At 41.8% G+C, this 16,204-nt stretch overlaps 1 protein-coding gene across 1 annotated transcript in view; it reads right to left on the reverse strand.

The window, feature by feature from the left end:
* The window catches only part of LOC146177000 (putative thiopurine S-methyltransferase), a 75,235-nt gene that overhangs the window by 6,501 nt on the left and 52,530 nt on the right, over positions 1 to 16,204 (reverse strand). Inside the window, exons 3-5 of the mRNA XM_084581438.1 lie at positions 9,210 to 9,339; positions 3,273 to 3,325; positions 816 to 890 (exon numbers count right to left, since the gene is read on the reverse strand). Coding sequence (XP_084437564.1) covers positions 816 to 890; positions 3,273 to 3,325; positions 9,210 to 9,339 — 258 coding nt within the window. The remainder of the gene's footprint in view (positions 1 to 815; positions 891 to 3,272; positions 3,326 to 9,209; positions 9,340 to 16,204) is intronic.

Below are 16,204 nucleotides of genomic sequence, written 5' to 3' on the forward strand. Positions count from 1 at the left end.
AGAAAAGCACTTATTTCGGCATCTTTATTGTCCAGGCCGTATATAAAATCTAGTGCTTCGTTTTTTAGTTAAGTGCTCTACCACCCGCTAGCGGCTGGCAGAGGTGGCTAGTCACGAAGCAAGCGGAACGAGAGCTTCTGGACGAGTGAAAGATGTTTATTCCCTCCAATATTAAAAACATGCATTATAAATTACCACGTGCCGGAGTGCTTTACAGTAGCAATAAACGAAGCGACAGCCAGGGCGGAGGCATCATTTAAGTAAAACATCTTGTTGCGAGCTCTTCCGAAAGATCACATGGCGACTCGGCATTCACAACAACGCGCTTCGTGCGTCGTAGCCTGAGGTTTCAACTTATGCAGCAACCATCAGAAAATTTTTATATCAATACTCTGTATTTTCTTGATACCTTATTTGAAGACCTTGCAAGCAACACAGGTGTTAATGCTCACATGAGTCAGCTTTACAGGAGCGCGCAGAGGAGTAACAAAAAGCTTTTCGAATAAAATGCGCTCTCCGAGGTTAATTTGTTTTATGGTTGTGAAAAACATTAAACAGCCCGACCTAACATGCGGCCCGCGTCTTCGTATACGTAGTTTCCACATGTCAAATGCGTTAAGCAAATATGCCTAGCACAATTTACGCATGCTGCCTGAAAATGTTGAAACAATTATTTACTATCTACAGTGTCCAGGAACAACAATTACGCAGTGCAGTTTTATGTTTTCGAAAGAATAGCTCGTGGGTTCAAACAGGAGACATTAAAGTTGCACAATTTAACAACACGCACCCCTTAAGCGTACAGGTATACTCACTTCGCTCGGTCTTTCTCTGGGATGGCAGTGAACCCAGATCTATCCCATACAATATCCATGGGTCCTGCACATTCCCTACAGCAGAAGAGAAAGTAAATTGATAAATAATAGCCACAAAAATATTCGTTTTGAAAGCGACCATTCATTAATGCTCGTTTCACTTATTTAGACAAAAGCAGCTTGATGTAAACTACGAGGAATAATGGAGTAAGAACCACATCGGTTCTGCTTAGAGCATTCGAATAGAAGAATAGCAATACCAATTCCAATATTTAGAGCACTAAACGTACAACTGCTTAGGAAGAAAAACCCGCAGTAATATTATAATTTTTTAACAGATGATAGATGGGCCCTCACACAATATTGCTGAGAGATGCTACTGTGGTGACACCAAAAGGTCATTTTATTATTTTCACACTTATTGCAAATGAAGTGATACTGACCCCGCAATAAGCATGAGTCCTTTGTGCAGTGCACGGCATTCTTATACAACGAATAATTCTGCTTAATTGACAGTGCTTCCTGCTATCTTATACCTTATCCAGTGACGTACGCCTCAAACAAGCTTTCAAGCATTGTCTACTGAACAGCAACAGTTTTGTGGATAACGCTGCCCTAATGAGCAAGTGTCTTCCAGCCGCTTTTTACAAGGCATCCTCACAATTAATTACCCAGGTATCAGGTGCTTTTCCTAACGTTCACGATGACAAAGTGACCAAAGGTGTCTTTATCGCCCGAGATCCATTAGGATTTCTTTTTGTCAATATATATTTCAGTTGCTCTGGACGCCATTCTTTTTGCTCTACGTTGCTACCTGATGCCGTTTTATTTACGGTGCTAGAGATGACATGCACTGGTAACCGGGTGTAGGTAAAAGCGTCCCCGGAAAAAAGTTCCCCGGAAGATACGTCCCCGGAAGAAAAGTCCCCTGAAGAAGCGGCAAGGCCAAAACCGGCCCTAAAAAGATTTCTTCCGGAACTTGACATGACATGAATGCACCCATCAGTTCGATGTTCGCGATCAATTCTAAGCCGACAGCTGAAACCACTGTAATAAAGTTAACATGCATCATTCATCATTGCGTCTCGCCACGGGGAAACGCAGTGTACGTCATATAGCGCAAGACTTCGGCCCCGTTCGGGGACATTTTTTCCTACTTCGCAAATAGGGACATTTTTACCGGGGATATTTCTTCCGGGGCCATTTTTTTGGGTCACTGCACCGTAGGTGAAATGGGTATAAAGATGCAAACACGAAAGAAGCGAGACGAAGTCCTTTTGCAACATCGTGGCATCCCGCACACGAAGTCTTTCAGATTCTCACAAATGTACATTTGCGTTTGCATTCGGTGTATGCGGTTCGACGGCGGAAGCAGCACCAGCGCCAATAATAGAAAACGCCGCTGTATGTCTCTAAGCTGCAGTTTGTGGAGCCTCCGATAATTGCAGCGAGCCAAGCAGAACTCAATCGTTGTGGCTTCCATCTGCAAGCTCGGGTGTAAAACGTACTCTAGGCAAGCGGAAAAATACGGCTGCTTAGCTTTCAATAAACCGAGTATGTTGGGATGTGTGTGGATCCAAGCAATGTGTTTGGATACGTGTTCGCTGCTCACGCTGTTTTGGTGTTTCGACCGCTCTGTTTACGCAATGCTCGTACCATCCTCAAATTCTGCTTGCAACGCACTGTCCGCTGGATCGTCCGAATTAGCCAACTTTCTACTGTACTGGTTACGGCTACTCTTTTGCTCTTCTTCTGGCTCCATGGCATGGCTAAGGACGGAGGCGCTCCGCGCCCCTATATATTGCTACGAAGATGACGAAGCGGGCAGTGGCGCGGGTCGGAGCGCTGGCGCCAAGCCTGCTGGCCATTAAAGCATATTTCATCGTCGTGTCATCACGTCGTTATGTTTCTGTTGCGCCGCCGTGTTTCATCGCTTGTTATGCCACCACTTAACAATATGTTCGAGACTTTGCATTAGTATTCACATGACACAACGCACGTCAGACATACGGCGCCTGCTTACCTAAACTCACTCTTCTCACACTGCCACCTCCACCTTTGGCATTTGACCTTCCCTTTTGACCTTTTACTTTGTTGTGGTTGAAGGCCTGGGATATATACGGTGACCTGGGAACTCGAGAAACACATGACAAAACCCGGCTTTACGTAGCGTAGTCAAGCCACGGCTTCAAACTTCCATTCAGAAACCTAATCGTCCTACAGCCTTGGACGACTTCTGTTCGTATTAATTCGCAATGCACTCTAGCGTGCTCGTTACACAACTTCACCAATATCTGAGTGAAAAACCCTTCATGTGTTCTGCTGGGTTTACTACGTCAATTCCATACCATTTTTTTACGTAAAATGCAACACATTTTCGAAACAGCAGCACTGCCCCGTATGGCAGCTAGCTCGGTGTAGAAACAACGACAGGCAAGTATGAAGGGTTTTGTTTACCTCTTGAACACGAAAATACTGCAGATGAAAACCCGCAGCCGATTGTCTGGCGTCTGGAATAGAAAGCGATATGTCTGCGTGAAAAAAATTGCTAGAAATGAGATTCTCGGCTTGTTATATCAGGAGAGTGAACTAACTGGTATTTGCCACCGAAAGATCTGAATCATGCGAATGCTGCGGCTCGACAACCCCGCAGTTGTTCACACGTCGACAGGAAATGACCTCAAGTGTTTTTCAGTCTCTATCATGCTCATTGTCATAACCACGACGCAGCGCTCAATGCAAACCTGCAGCCGCTCACAGCCGCCGCAGGACAGTCTAAGCAGCGCGGTTACGAGTTTTGCTGACAGATTCAAACCGTCGGTGCGCCTGACTGCAGGCCCTCTCGGACACGCAAGGGAGGTGTCATGCCTCAGCTCTCCCGCTGACATAGCGGAAGCTATTTGCCGGAGGTGGCAAGCAAAATGACTCGCTCTTAAATGTTGCAAAAGGCTACTTGAAAAGATTGAGTTTCCACTTGGTTTTTTTCCGAAGAAACGCAACTGGCGTGCGCCTCGCACCGCTTGAACGAACACCTTGTGCATGTATTGTAGCTGTGCTGTGTAGAGCTTGTTTGCCGTGGTCAGTTGCTTTCTGTTCTTCAATATAGGATCGTAGCGCTCTGTAGATATACACAGAACGAGTACTGTAATGTTTTTCGCAAATGTGTGTGTCACCGTCCTGTCATTTGTCCACAGGCGCTGTATTTTCCGCCCGCCCACGCGTTCATATTTTGGACGGAATGTAAGTATAAAGAAAGTCATATCGGCTTCCAGCAGCTGGTGTGCATAGAGTTTATTGTCGAAAGGGCGGAGGGGGCGATCAGAGGATGTAAGGGTAGAAGAGCACGATATTAGCGCCTAAGGAGAACCGCCCTCCCTCCCCTTTCACAACTCCAGATGAGGGAGAAGGGGTACACTTGGCGAATGGGTGAGGGCCGCGGGGCCTACTTTAGACGATAAGATATGGGGATTCACACTGCAAATCATATAGCCTCACCTGTACCACAACGCGCATGCTCAGAATACAAGATTGTTCGCCGTTTATTGCGCTGTTGACGTCGAGCATGGGCAGAGCATACGACCATGTTCCGGCGAACGTTACGGAAGATAATTCATATCAGCGCTTCAGTTGTTACGCATGGAGAGCACGCTTAAGCATAATGGGGGCAACTTTACGCTGCAAAAATGATAATGCTTATAAGCGAGCAAGGTTTGGAAATCGTAGCTATGAGTTATGCGAATGTCTTACTCTCTTTCCGGTTCTTGCTGTCACCGGTAAAATAATGGCCAATGATCGGTGATGACAGCTAAATACGAGTTCGTAGCTCTGTTATTTCGATATAGCAGAACACATCGATAGAAATGTTCCAGCTCTGGTAAAAATCCAGCATATCTCAAGAATTGTCCTCATTAGCCTAGAGAAGTCATTTGGTCTGGTGGCGTCATCAAGCAAGGGACAAATTAACAGGTGTTTTCCCAAAGATACAGCTGGCAGGTGGTATGGTTATTTTCAGCAGGGGTGTGAGGTTTCAAAAGAGTTGCAATCTCGCCCAAAGCGCATTCCACAGCGATTGTGAAAAAAAAGTTCATTTTAAATTATTGTTCATGCTTAAAGCTTTGAAGTGACAGCATTCAGTTCAGTCGTTCAGTCGTGTCCGACTCTTCGTGACTCTATGGACCATGTCACGCCCCGCTTTCCGGTCTCTTACTATCTTCCTAACAACACATAACTTCATCTGTAGTGCCTCGAGGATGCCATCTAACCATCGCTTTCGCTGCCTACCCCTTCTCCGGCGACCCTCAACTTTTCCCAACATCAAATCTTTCTCCAGTGACTCCTCTCTTCTCATCAGATGACCAAAGTAGCTGAGCTTTAACTTTAGAATTTGACCCTCCAATGAGCAGTCAGGGTTTATGGTCGACATTATCGACTGATTTGATCTTCTGGCAGTCCAAGGAACTCTCAAGAGTCTTCGCCAGCACCACAATTCAAACGCGTCAATTCTTCGGCGGTCAGCCTTTTTCACAGTACAACTCTCGCATCCATACTTCACAACTGGAATGAACAGTGACAGCATTATTGACTTGCAATGTGGAATGCAATCTAATACTGCCATGACAACTAATGCCTTCCCTTGTGACTCTATCACTGGCATATACAAATTAGCGCAGCGTCGCAAGCTACAACACTATGTTAAAAACACCGGCTAGAGAGTAGGGACGCAGCGTCGCAATCCAAATGTGAAGCCCCGGTTGGTAACTTATAGCAGGGTGCAGTAAGGGGCGGTAGAGATTAAGGTAGGCGGATGATATCAGACAGATTGAGAGGATTATAATGAAGCACCTGGCAGTGTGGAGTGTTGTTTCGAGGCATATGGGAGAAGCTTTATTTATTCAGTGAACGTAGAAGGGCTCATTGATGACGGCGAGACATTTGCTATAATGTCACAAAAGCCTACCAACCAATCAGCGTCCAGCCTTGTCGTCTACCAATTACCAACTCTTAAAGTCATTAACGGTATTTACGCTGACAATGCCAACAATGCCAGACTTTCTGCACGTCGTTAACAATGGCAGTCCATTTAACCACATTATGTACGTGGCTGATTTAAACAATAGGCAATTGGCTTAAACATTTTTGCATACTGTAGTAGTATTGTGTCTAACTGAAGACCTAAGCATGATGGTGGTTCTGATTCGCATCTCAAATATGGTGCCCAGCATGGCTGCTCCCACGAAGGCCAGCTTCAGTGAAACAGAAAAACCGATAGGGCCAAAATCGGGAGCGGAAACCTTGGAGTTAGGGCTCTAGAACGCTTGCGCTAAGAAACAAAAGGCGAAAGGTCGGATAGAATAGCTGCCATTTGTTAATCCAGTTGGTTGCGCCAAATATTCCTCAATGACGATTGGTTCACTGCGATGGCTTAGTGCGCTTACCTAGCTACCTCACTCCATAGAATAGATAGCAGGCATGTATTATTAAGGCAACGTTAGGTAACAATTGAACCAAGAATTAGTAGTATTAAGCGCCGCAACTAAAGAACAAAATGACTTAGTCCTGCAACGTTATACTGCTAATTAAAGCTCTTATTGAGCAATACCCACAGGCAACGAATGAAGCTCATTATTTCGCGGAAACACATGCACGACGCAATTGCGTTTACTTCTAAGGGCACTGTGTTGTCCCCTAAATTTCTCTCATGTGCTGGTTTTTATTGACTTCCACTAAATAACAGCCCTACTATGTAATTTTTGCAAACCTAAAATATTTTGTGTGAAAACGGCGGTCAATTTTCTTGTGGTAGAAGACCAGAATTATTATTATATTAGATTGAATTTACTCGCAATGATATCAAGGAGCAGTGGACAAAAACTCTTAAAGCCGGTTATCACGTTCTGGTCATATTTGAATAAATAATTCTGACTTTGATATTGATCGCAACCCATTCAGCATCGCTAACACTTACATCTAACCACTTTGCGTTGCCACATCAGCTGCATCCGCACCATTTGAACGCGCAATGCGACGCTCGCCTTATAACAAGCTTTAGTTCGTGTCCTGCGCTTTCAAGATTATCATCTTGAACCAACTCGTCCAATCAATGTCATTATCGTCTTATTGCGTCCAAACCTAGACCGCAACTTAGCTTGAGATATACAAATCCTGGATTCGATTGAAGTTTTTATTGCGATTGCTGACCACATCTGTCAGATATTCTCACAATGAGCTAACTTGATTTTATTAATCAATATATTGCATACAAAATTGAAGACAGCTCAGAGTATTTCAGCACACAAAAATGGGCACAATCGGTCTCCAAATCGATCAGTTCGTTGCCCATTTGACATTTTCAGCACTGTTCATGTCAGGTCTAAAAGAAAACCTCAACAACTTCGTAATTTGTGTCCTAACTATTTGAATTTAGAGCTGTTTTTTTCAGTGAGATGGAATTTGTGCTCCTTTTCAGATCATGCGAAATACGGCAGATATACATATATATTAGAAGATGTTGATGACCACTTATTACCAAAGCCTAGATTCCGCAACTACCTCAACGATGATTAATATAGAATTTACTGAGTGACATCCCCCAATTATGTTTTTCAAAAACGGAATCAATATCAAATCTTGGTCTGTTTACCATCAACCAAAAGTATATATCTATTAACCTATCTATTGTCCTAAATTTTACAGTCATGGTAGCTACATGCCAGAAACAGCCTTTCTCTCGGTGGCAATTTCTAAACTCATCAAGTTTTGAGACCGTATTTCTGAAAAATTTGGAAATGGGATTAAATGCTCTCTAAAGTCCGTTATCCCCATCTAAGCATATGACCTTATCTCTCGCCACTATTCAGCCACAGCCATATCAATTCATCATATGTGAGCATAAACCTCACTTTGCGCATTTGCCACCTCATAAACACATCCAAATCCATCAGTTTATCAGTTTATCATATGTAAGGATAAACCTCACTGCGCATTTATCGCCTCATAAACACATTCAAATCTACTTTTCGATTTATCTCATTTTGTGAGTAATCGTATATGCGCATCGATGATATTGACTAAAACTAAGGTATTATGTTCAGACTGATCTAAATGAGCTTATCACTTGAATATTAAAATTTCAAAACTGAATTTGTCGTTTTCATTACTTACTCATAAACAATGTCCTCACCTCAAACGCAATTGCTCAGAATCTGTTAAAAGTTACTTTGACCTTACTCAAAGACTCAGCTGCGGGAGGTGGTTAGTTCGAGACTCACCGCCGGACACCCACCGGTAAAAATTGGTACAAGCGTCTCCCGGCCTGGCGCTCGGCTTTTCTAGGGGTGTGCTTTTGGGAGAAGCTCCGTAAACCCCGCTGCGCGCCCCTCCTCCGCAGTGGGCCCAAACCCCGTTTCGAACCTCGCAGCCTGCAGAGGTGGTTCAGTTTGTTCAGAATTGTTGCAAGCTGTACGCCTTCTGCCGCCGAGGCTCAAAGTGAGAACCAAGACGAACCACCTTTCCAGGCTGCAAAGTTGTTCGAAACTAGGTTTGGCCCCAGAGGGGCACAGCAGAGCTTACGGAGCGTCTCCCAAGCGCTAACCAGCTAGCTAGCACAGAACCGGGTTAAGTGGAGAAATATGGGAGAGGCCTTCGCCCTGCAGTGGGTATAATCAGGCTGATGATGATGAAAGACTGACAGCGAATAACAGAATCATAAATGTCGGGTGACTGCAGCTTGAAACAGGTTCCCTAATTACATGAAAACGACAGTTGAGAAACTAATATTTGCGCTTCTTTACGCTATATAAAAAAAATTAATTCTAATTTTGTAGAGTTTTTTCTGCTTTATCCGGAGAAAACTCTTTCGCTTTTCTATAGTTTTTATGCCATCGCTATTTTTTTTTTCAGTTTAAACATTTTTGCTAGTACTCATAAAGGGCCCTTCCAAAAGACATTAGCTTTGAAACCCTTACTGAATTTAGAATATGCACTGCAATGTCAGAGGCACTAAAGAACCTTTCATCTTTCCAGTGATAATTTATGTACTAGTAATTATTACCTATATGCCAAGGACGTTTGTCTAATATTCTTCTCAATATACAATATTACGGAAAGCCCCACCGGCACTGGTTTTGACGTTCGGGTCTAAAGCTCCGCACGACGTTTAAATGTGGTGATATTCACTGTACCTCTGCTAACATCCGCTGGCTTCAGAAGGTCAGTAAAAGTCGGTCTATACCTAAGCCATCAACCATAGATTCAGCGTACAATAACGAGATGGTAGAAAAAAACGCTGTTTCCTTTATGAGTGCGGGTGTTAGGTCCAATGTCTTAGCCCCTAGTACGTCACACAAAGCAGTGTAAGCCGCAGCCAAGTTCCCGCCTAAACCTCAATCTGCTCACCTGAAGAACTTTGCACTTGGCGACTGGGCAGGTTGTCTCCTCCATTTCCAAATTGTTCTCCGAGAAGTAGTCGCGCACACAATCTTCGATAAATTCAACGCCTACCACGCGATGACCCAAGTCCAGGAACCTGATTATTAGGTACGTAGGAAGAGAACAAATGTTGGAAGGAGAACAGTATTTTCAATTCGTGCTACATCGCAATAAATACTCACCCAACATTGGTAGCTAGATTTAAGAGCGAAAGATAGGTCTTCTGACCTATGTTGCAGGGTCTGCGTGATGAGCATCGCCAAGGAGTGGTCGTGATGCGAGGGATGCCAATAAGGAATCTGCACCCCGCTTTTTTTTTCTTGTTCTACTATGTTCTACATCAAAATATGGGAATAAGCGTTTGTCTAACATTGCGGTGTTGCGTGGGTGTCGTCAATGAGGGAACGAGGAAGACTTAAGCTAAAGAAACACGTAAAGGACACATCCTCGAAACCACGAACAGTGATTTAGTGCTCCAGCTAGTGAGCAATACAAGTTACATTAAGTCGTGTCCATTTCGATCTGCATATATTGTATTGCTGTTATTCTCAGCGTACAGATTTCACACAAAATTTGTTTAAATTCGAACAAACAACGTTCTTAAAGAATGCAACATTCCTGTATGGTTTTTCTGGGTTCGGCGAATGTAAGATTGTCGAAATCATTTATCTCAAATGAGTACTCTCCTGAATGTGTGGCTGAATGTAGTGTTAACCGATTGTTGCTTGCCAGTCTAACAAATAACAGAGTACTTCAATTAATACTTGTCGCTAACCGTCTCTGCAACGTTATGGGAGAGTTTCGAATGCCACACGTAGCTACCACGTCGCAGCGCCACTGTGCACAAAAGTGCATTGTCCGAGGAGCTTGGGCTGTAGTGCCGAGAAAGAAATCCTTAACCGTTCAGTCACAATGATGTCGACGTTTACAGCATTTTGGACGTTCGTATAATGTAATTTGTTTAGGTAGGACCCTGCCAAAGACTTTTCATAAGCATGCCGCGCCGGATATAAGGGCGCGAATGAGAAAAACCTTGCTGGTTCGTAGTCCCAACTGAGATCCCAAAGAAAAGGAAACGGACAATAACGAAATAAGAAGCAGGTGGCTTCACGTCTACCTTGAAATATTTGCTCGTTTCTAAAAAAAGTTTAATGTTTCATACCCCAATAGCCGGTGCCGGTTCCTTCTGGACAACTAGGTGAATCGATTCCATAGATTTAGCGAATGTAATTTTAGCAATTGCCAGGATCCAATTCAGAATTTTTTCAAATCAGATTTCGACACACTTTATGTCTGCCCGAAACGTTACAAAGTCAACGATTAAGTTGAAGTATTTGCATACGACTAGCGAAATGCTGGTGTGACCTGATCTACCGACTATTGCTGAAGCAACCGACAGCGGTAGTTAGTAGTCACGTGCGGAACACAGATAGATAGTTGTAATTAGCGCCAACTCTCGCTGTGCAGACCCATCCACCCCCAAAAATTTAAATCAATTCTTAGACGCATCGGTTAACGTAGATACAATCAGCTGGAAGCGGCTGTTGCACACAACCCCACTGTGTTAGCGAGAGGTACACGCGCATTAATGGGCGCTCCAGAGCCCCACTCAGAGATTTATCGTTCTATGAAAAAGGCGTGAAGCTACTCTAAGCAAATAGTCAAGGGTATATAATAATAACGACGCTAGTCTTGCATTTCACGTCGTATGAACCCCAATTTCTGTTTGTACACAGCTAGTAAAGAATAGTAGCACCGAAGTGCAGCCGGTGTGAGAAGGGCCTCAGTTCGCAAACTGAGCGAACGTTGCAATAATGAAACTTGTCCTCTGGGCATCGCGATTAACTTTGGCAGGGTTTAGATGAACTTTTTCTTCCGAAGGAGAAACTTAAAGTGAAGAGAAGAAAGGGAAGCAGGGTAAGTAGTGAAAGAATGTTTAATTGGGTATATATTTCTTAGCCTAAAATCTGTTATCCCGTGCCACGAAAAAAAATTAGAGGGACAATTGAACGTTTTCTTTCGAAGGAGAAAATGCAAGGGAAGGGAAGAAAGGGTAAGAGGGGTGGAGCAGGCAGGAAGAAAGGCAAATAGTGAAAATGTTTCTTTGGGTATGTATTTGTTAACCTGAAACCTGGATCCCGTGCATGAAAAAAATTGAAGGGGGCAATAGGAAAAGCTGAAATGTGATGTAGATAATGAGTGAACACCTATAGCAGGTTTGATGCTGACACGCGTTTCTTTAAAAGACATGCGCTCTAAATTGGCAAAAGGCCCTACGCTGGTATTTTACCAGCAGCAGTTATTTTAACAACAGCTTATGAGCAAATAATATTGCTCAGATATTCCGCCCATTGCAGCAATGACACACAAACTGGCGTGCGACAGAGAATCTCAAATGAAGTAATTGAAACAAGGCATATTATGAAGCAGCATATCATAGACGAAACAATATAAATATCGAAATTTGGAAGATCACAGAGGATATAAATACTGCTCTTCATTAGGCACTTCTTTATAACTGAAGTTATTATCTAACACAACTGCTCTGCGCCGTAACTGAGACGAGTCATTGACACTACCTATTTTTCTTCACACCACGTGATGGATAATACATGTTTTAATTCGCAGTAGGTAGAGAATTTTAGATAAGATACATTTTTTATGAATCATAATTACATTCACTTTGAGATGGTATTTTTACAGATAAATGTAGATATTTGTATGAATTACATAAAATTGGCCGAGTTGATTCGAGGTCGTAAATCTGTATGATTAATTGCAAGTGTACCAGACGTACTTCTGTAAGTGGTGAATGCATTTTAATTCAATAAATAAACAGATAAACAAACTAGATATCAATACTTGTGCATAAAATAGAGGTGTCTATTGAAGTGCATAGTAAGCTATGTAGTTGTGAACACTAATTGTCGCGCCGCCTACAAATAGTAGCTGAGTAATTAACCCGCTATCATCAGCTACAGACAGGTGTTCTGCAAAAAGCATTGCTTTAACCGAAACCTGGCTAACTACGCATGTTCGTGACTCTGATATCTTTTTAGCACTCATTCTTTTTATTCTTTCGCTGCGATCGTGGAACATAGAGGAGCGGAGGTGTACTGCTGGCAATTTCAAATAATATCACTTCAATATGTGTACAGGTTCACATTAATGGAGAAATTGTAAGGGTAGTAGGTACGCATAATTGTCAGAAGGTTATAACAGAAGTTTGTTATCGCCCACCCTCTTTCTCTCCCAGATTCTGCGATGAACTTTATGATGCCAATACTTCAGTTTCTTCATGCTTTCCCGCATCTTCGCTATTTCTACCCGGTGATTTCAATTTTGCTAACATTACCTGGAGCTCTGACATTCCAATTTTGTTACCGTCCTCATCTCTTCCTAATGAGTTTTTAGATACATGCTTAGATTTATCATTACAGCAAATGTGCACGCAAACAACAAGACTAACCGATAATGCTGCCAATACTCTTGTTTTGATCCTGAATACTGGACCCGACAAGGTTTCACCTGTAACTTACCTGCCATGCCTCAGAGATCGCGTTCTCCTCAATTTTTCCATTAAGTTAACATGTCCAAAGTCTAACAAAAAGGTAATGGTGATACGTGATAATCCACGAGCAAATCTTCAGGCTATCAACTCCAAACTATTTTCTTTTATTGACAATTTTCTTGACATCTTTGGTTGGTTTGACTATTCAAACCAACTGGAACATGTTCGCGGCTAAAGTAAACTTTCTACTGATCAATTCATTCCTCAGAGCAACATTATCGACCACACTAATGCTCTCCGGTACCGCAATCATATCAAGGTCTTATCTAGCAAAAACAACCACTTTATCGAATCGCTGAACTTTCCCCTATTAGCGAATGTTGGGCATCGTACTTGCCTGCACCTGAAGCGTACATGCAGGCAATAAAAGATTTAAAGAAACATTTTCATTCTTATAGAAGTCTATCATTACTAACAACACATATTAAACTATTCTGGCGCGTTATTAATCCGACGACTGATTTAAATTTTACTTTAACCGGAACTTCTGGTGACTCCCTTCCTTTAGACCAAGTTGCTTCAGTTCCTAACCATTCCTTTGCTGAGAACTTTTCAGTCATTTCTGATGCACACATACCTATCACGCATAACCACAACTATACAACTTTGTCTCCATTATTATTTCATACATTTGGTGTCATTTAACTCATTGATAATCTTAATCTTCATTCAGCTCCAGGTTGTGAATATATTAATGATAACTTTTTAAAAACGCTTCTGACTAGGTTTTCATTATGCTGACTAAACTTTTTCAACAATCATATGACCAATTATTACTACCAAAAAAATGGAAAATCAGGAAGGTGCTTCCAGTCTACGTCTGGTAGCAGAACATCTCCCTTGAACTACCGCCCATCTCTCTTACTAGCACATGTTGTAAAATGTTATAATATGTAATATTCTTAACCCTTGATAATTTTTCTTGAATCAAATGTTTTTTGCTCATTCGCACAACACGGTTTTCGGAAATTGTACGCATGTGAAACTCAACTAATATGTTTTACACATGCTTTAAACGGTATTCTTGACCAATCATCACTATCTGACTATATATTCCTAGATTTTAGTAAAGCTTTTGACAAGGTGTGTCACAGTCTCCTATTAATAAAACTAAGTAACCTTAACCTTTGCCCTAGTCTACTGAAAGGGATTGAGTACTTCCTTCTTAATCGATCGCGGTTGGTTACCGCCAATGGTCTTAATTCAGGTTTTACAAAAATGCATTGAGGCGTTCCCCAAGGCTCAGTTCTCTGCCGTTTTGGTTCTTAATCTACATAAATGATCTTCCTCCGCTTGTTAACTCTCAATCTCCTTTTAGCGAATGATTGCGTTATTTTTAAAGAAAGAACCTATAGTAACGATAGTTTTCTCCAGTCTTACCTTACCTCTATAGCTAACTGGCGCAAGGAATGGTCTATGCAACTAAATATTAACGAATGCAAGTAATGCGTGTTAAGAAAATCTACTGTCCCGCTTGTGTACCACATTGATAACATACCCTTGAAATCTGTAACATCATATAAATATCTTACCTTTTACATCACTGCTAACCTAAGCTGAGCTGTCTGCATATTGCTCACATAATCAGCAACGCTAATCGCATGCTAGGCTATTTACGTCACAACGTTTTCAATGTTCTTTCTTCTCAGAAAATCCTGCTCTATACGACACTAATTCGCTCCAAACTGGACTATGCAGCTCTATTTTTGGATGCTTCTTATGACAGTCATATTACTGCAATTGAGATGGTCCAGAATAACTAAGTACGTTTAATTGTAACTAATTTTAACCGCACACCATGCATAGGTAGTATGAAATCTAGTATTTCTCTTCCATCGCGGTCACTTCGTGGAAAAGCATCTCGCATCGCATTGTTTCACAATTTGTACCATCATCCTGTGGTGCGCATTGGCCTCATCCATCAACTATTTTGTGTATCTTAGCCTACTGACAAACCACATTAAGTGGGTTTCGATTCATGTAACACCAATCATTTTTTTTCAGTCATTCGTGCCACGTACCGCACGTGACTTGAATCACCTTCCAGCAGATATTGCCATAAATAATAATTACGAGATGTTTCACGAAGCTATAGCTAGAACTGTATACTCATGGGTTATTTAAATATTTAAAATTGGTGCTGTGCTGTATTTCCCAATTTATTTATTTTCGTGTGTTTTTTTACATTCCCTCTCTGTAACGCCTCTGACCTTGAGGGGTACAGGAAATAATTTAAAAAATAATAATTGTAAAAGATCGCCTATACATTATGGTCGATCAACATCAATACTGGTTACGTCCAGTACACCGCATTTCATTAAAGAACGCTTTAGCTCACCTTTGCTCTCGACAGTCAGAGGCAAAAGACCTTTTTTTCCTCGATTTATCCAAGGGATTCGAACGAGTGTAGCAATCAAAAATATCTGACAAACTACAAATAATATTTGTTTCTTTAAATATGCAACGACATCAAGCTTATCTGAAAAATCGGCTTCACTTTGTGCAAACGGAAGCGAAACATTAGGGACGCGCTGAAGTAGCATCCGGCATGCCTGAAGGCACAGTATTAGCTCCCTGTTGTTTTCTTCTATTTATAATGACACTGCAACACAACATTGACTGCACTATCCTTATCTTTGACGCAGCTATGATTTACAATGAAAACTCGTGGCTGAGAAGAATTATTAATTCTCAAGAATTCACTAGTGCAAGATTAATAATGGTGCCAACCACAGCAAATTACGCTTAGCAGAGACAAACCTCTTTACATGAGAAGTAACTATAAGAACACTAATATTCAACGGTGCATTTCAGCAACACCAATAAAAAACATGAACATAGGCAGCTTATAATTCTGATTTCAACACTTTTACAATGAAATAGATATGTTTTTCAATATTATTTAAAACACTCAATGCACAGTATATGTTAAAGCGTTCCCCTACGCCCACGTCACCAGACAAAAAGCTATAAGTGTGCACTTCAATCTTTCGTTCAGAACTCGAATATAGCATCAAGTGTTGATTTCCGTCGATTACCTATTTATAGATTGACTAGACATCGTTCACTAAAACGCGATTATATTCATTCATATCACGTGCTACCGTAGCGCCTCTCCAACAGGACGTTTATTCAAAGCTACTCAACCAACAATACATAGTTGTGCTAAATTCCTTAGGTTTAGTTTCCTTTTTCTTTTTAAAGGCCGCATTCAAGGCAAGTAGAAATAAATATCTGAAATGTTTAATCACGCTAACTGGAGAACAAAACATAGTGAGCGCGTTACTAAGCACAGATAATACAGTCACAAATTCAAATTCTAGTTCTGTACTGCAGCCGTCCGAGAATGGAATCATTAAAATCCTAAATGCTGTGACCTGAAATTCTTTAG

The sequence above is a fragment of the Amblyomma maculatum genome, chromosome 10 (genome assembly GCF_055883805.1).
Source record: "Amblyomma maculatum isolate TAMU_Amacu chromosome 10, ASM5588380v1, whole genome shotgun sequence".
NCBI classification, from domain to species: Eukaryota; Metazoa; Arthropoda; class Arachnida; order Ixodida; family Ixodidae; genus Amblyomma; species Amblyomma maculatum.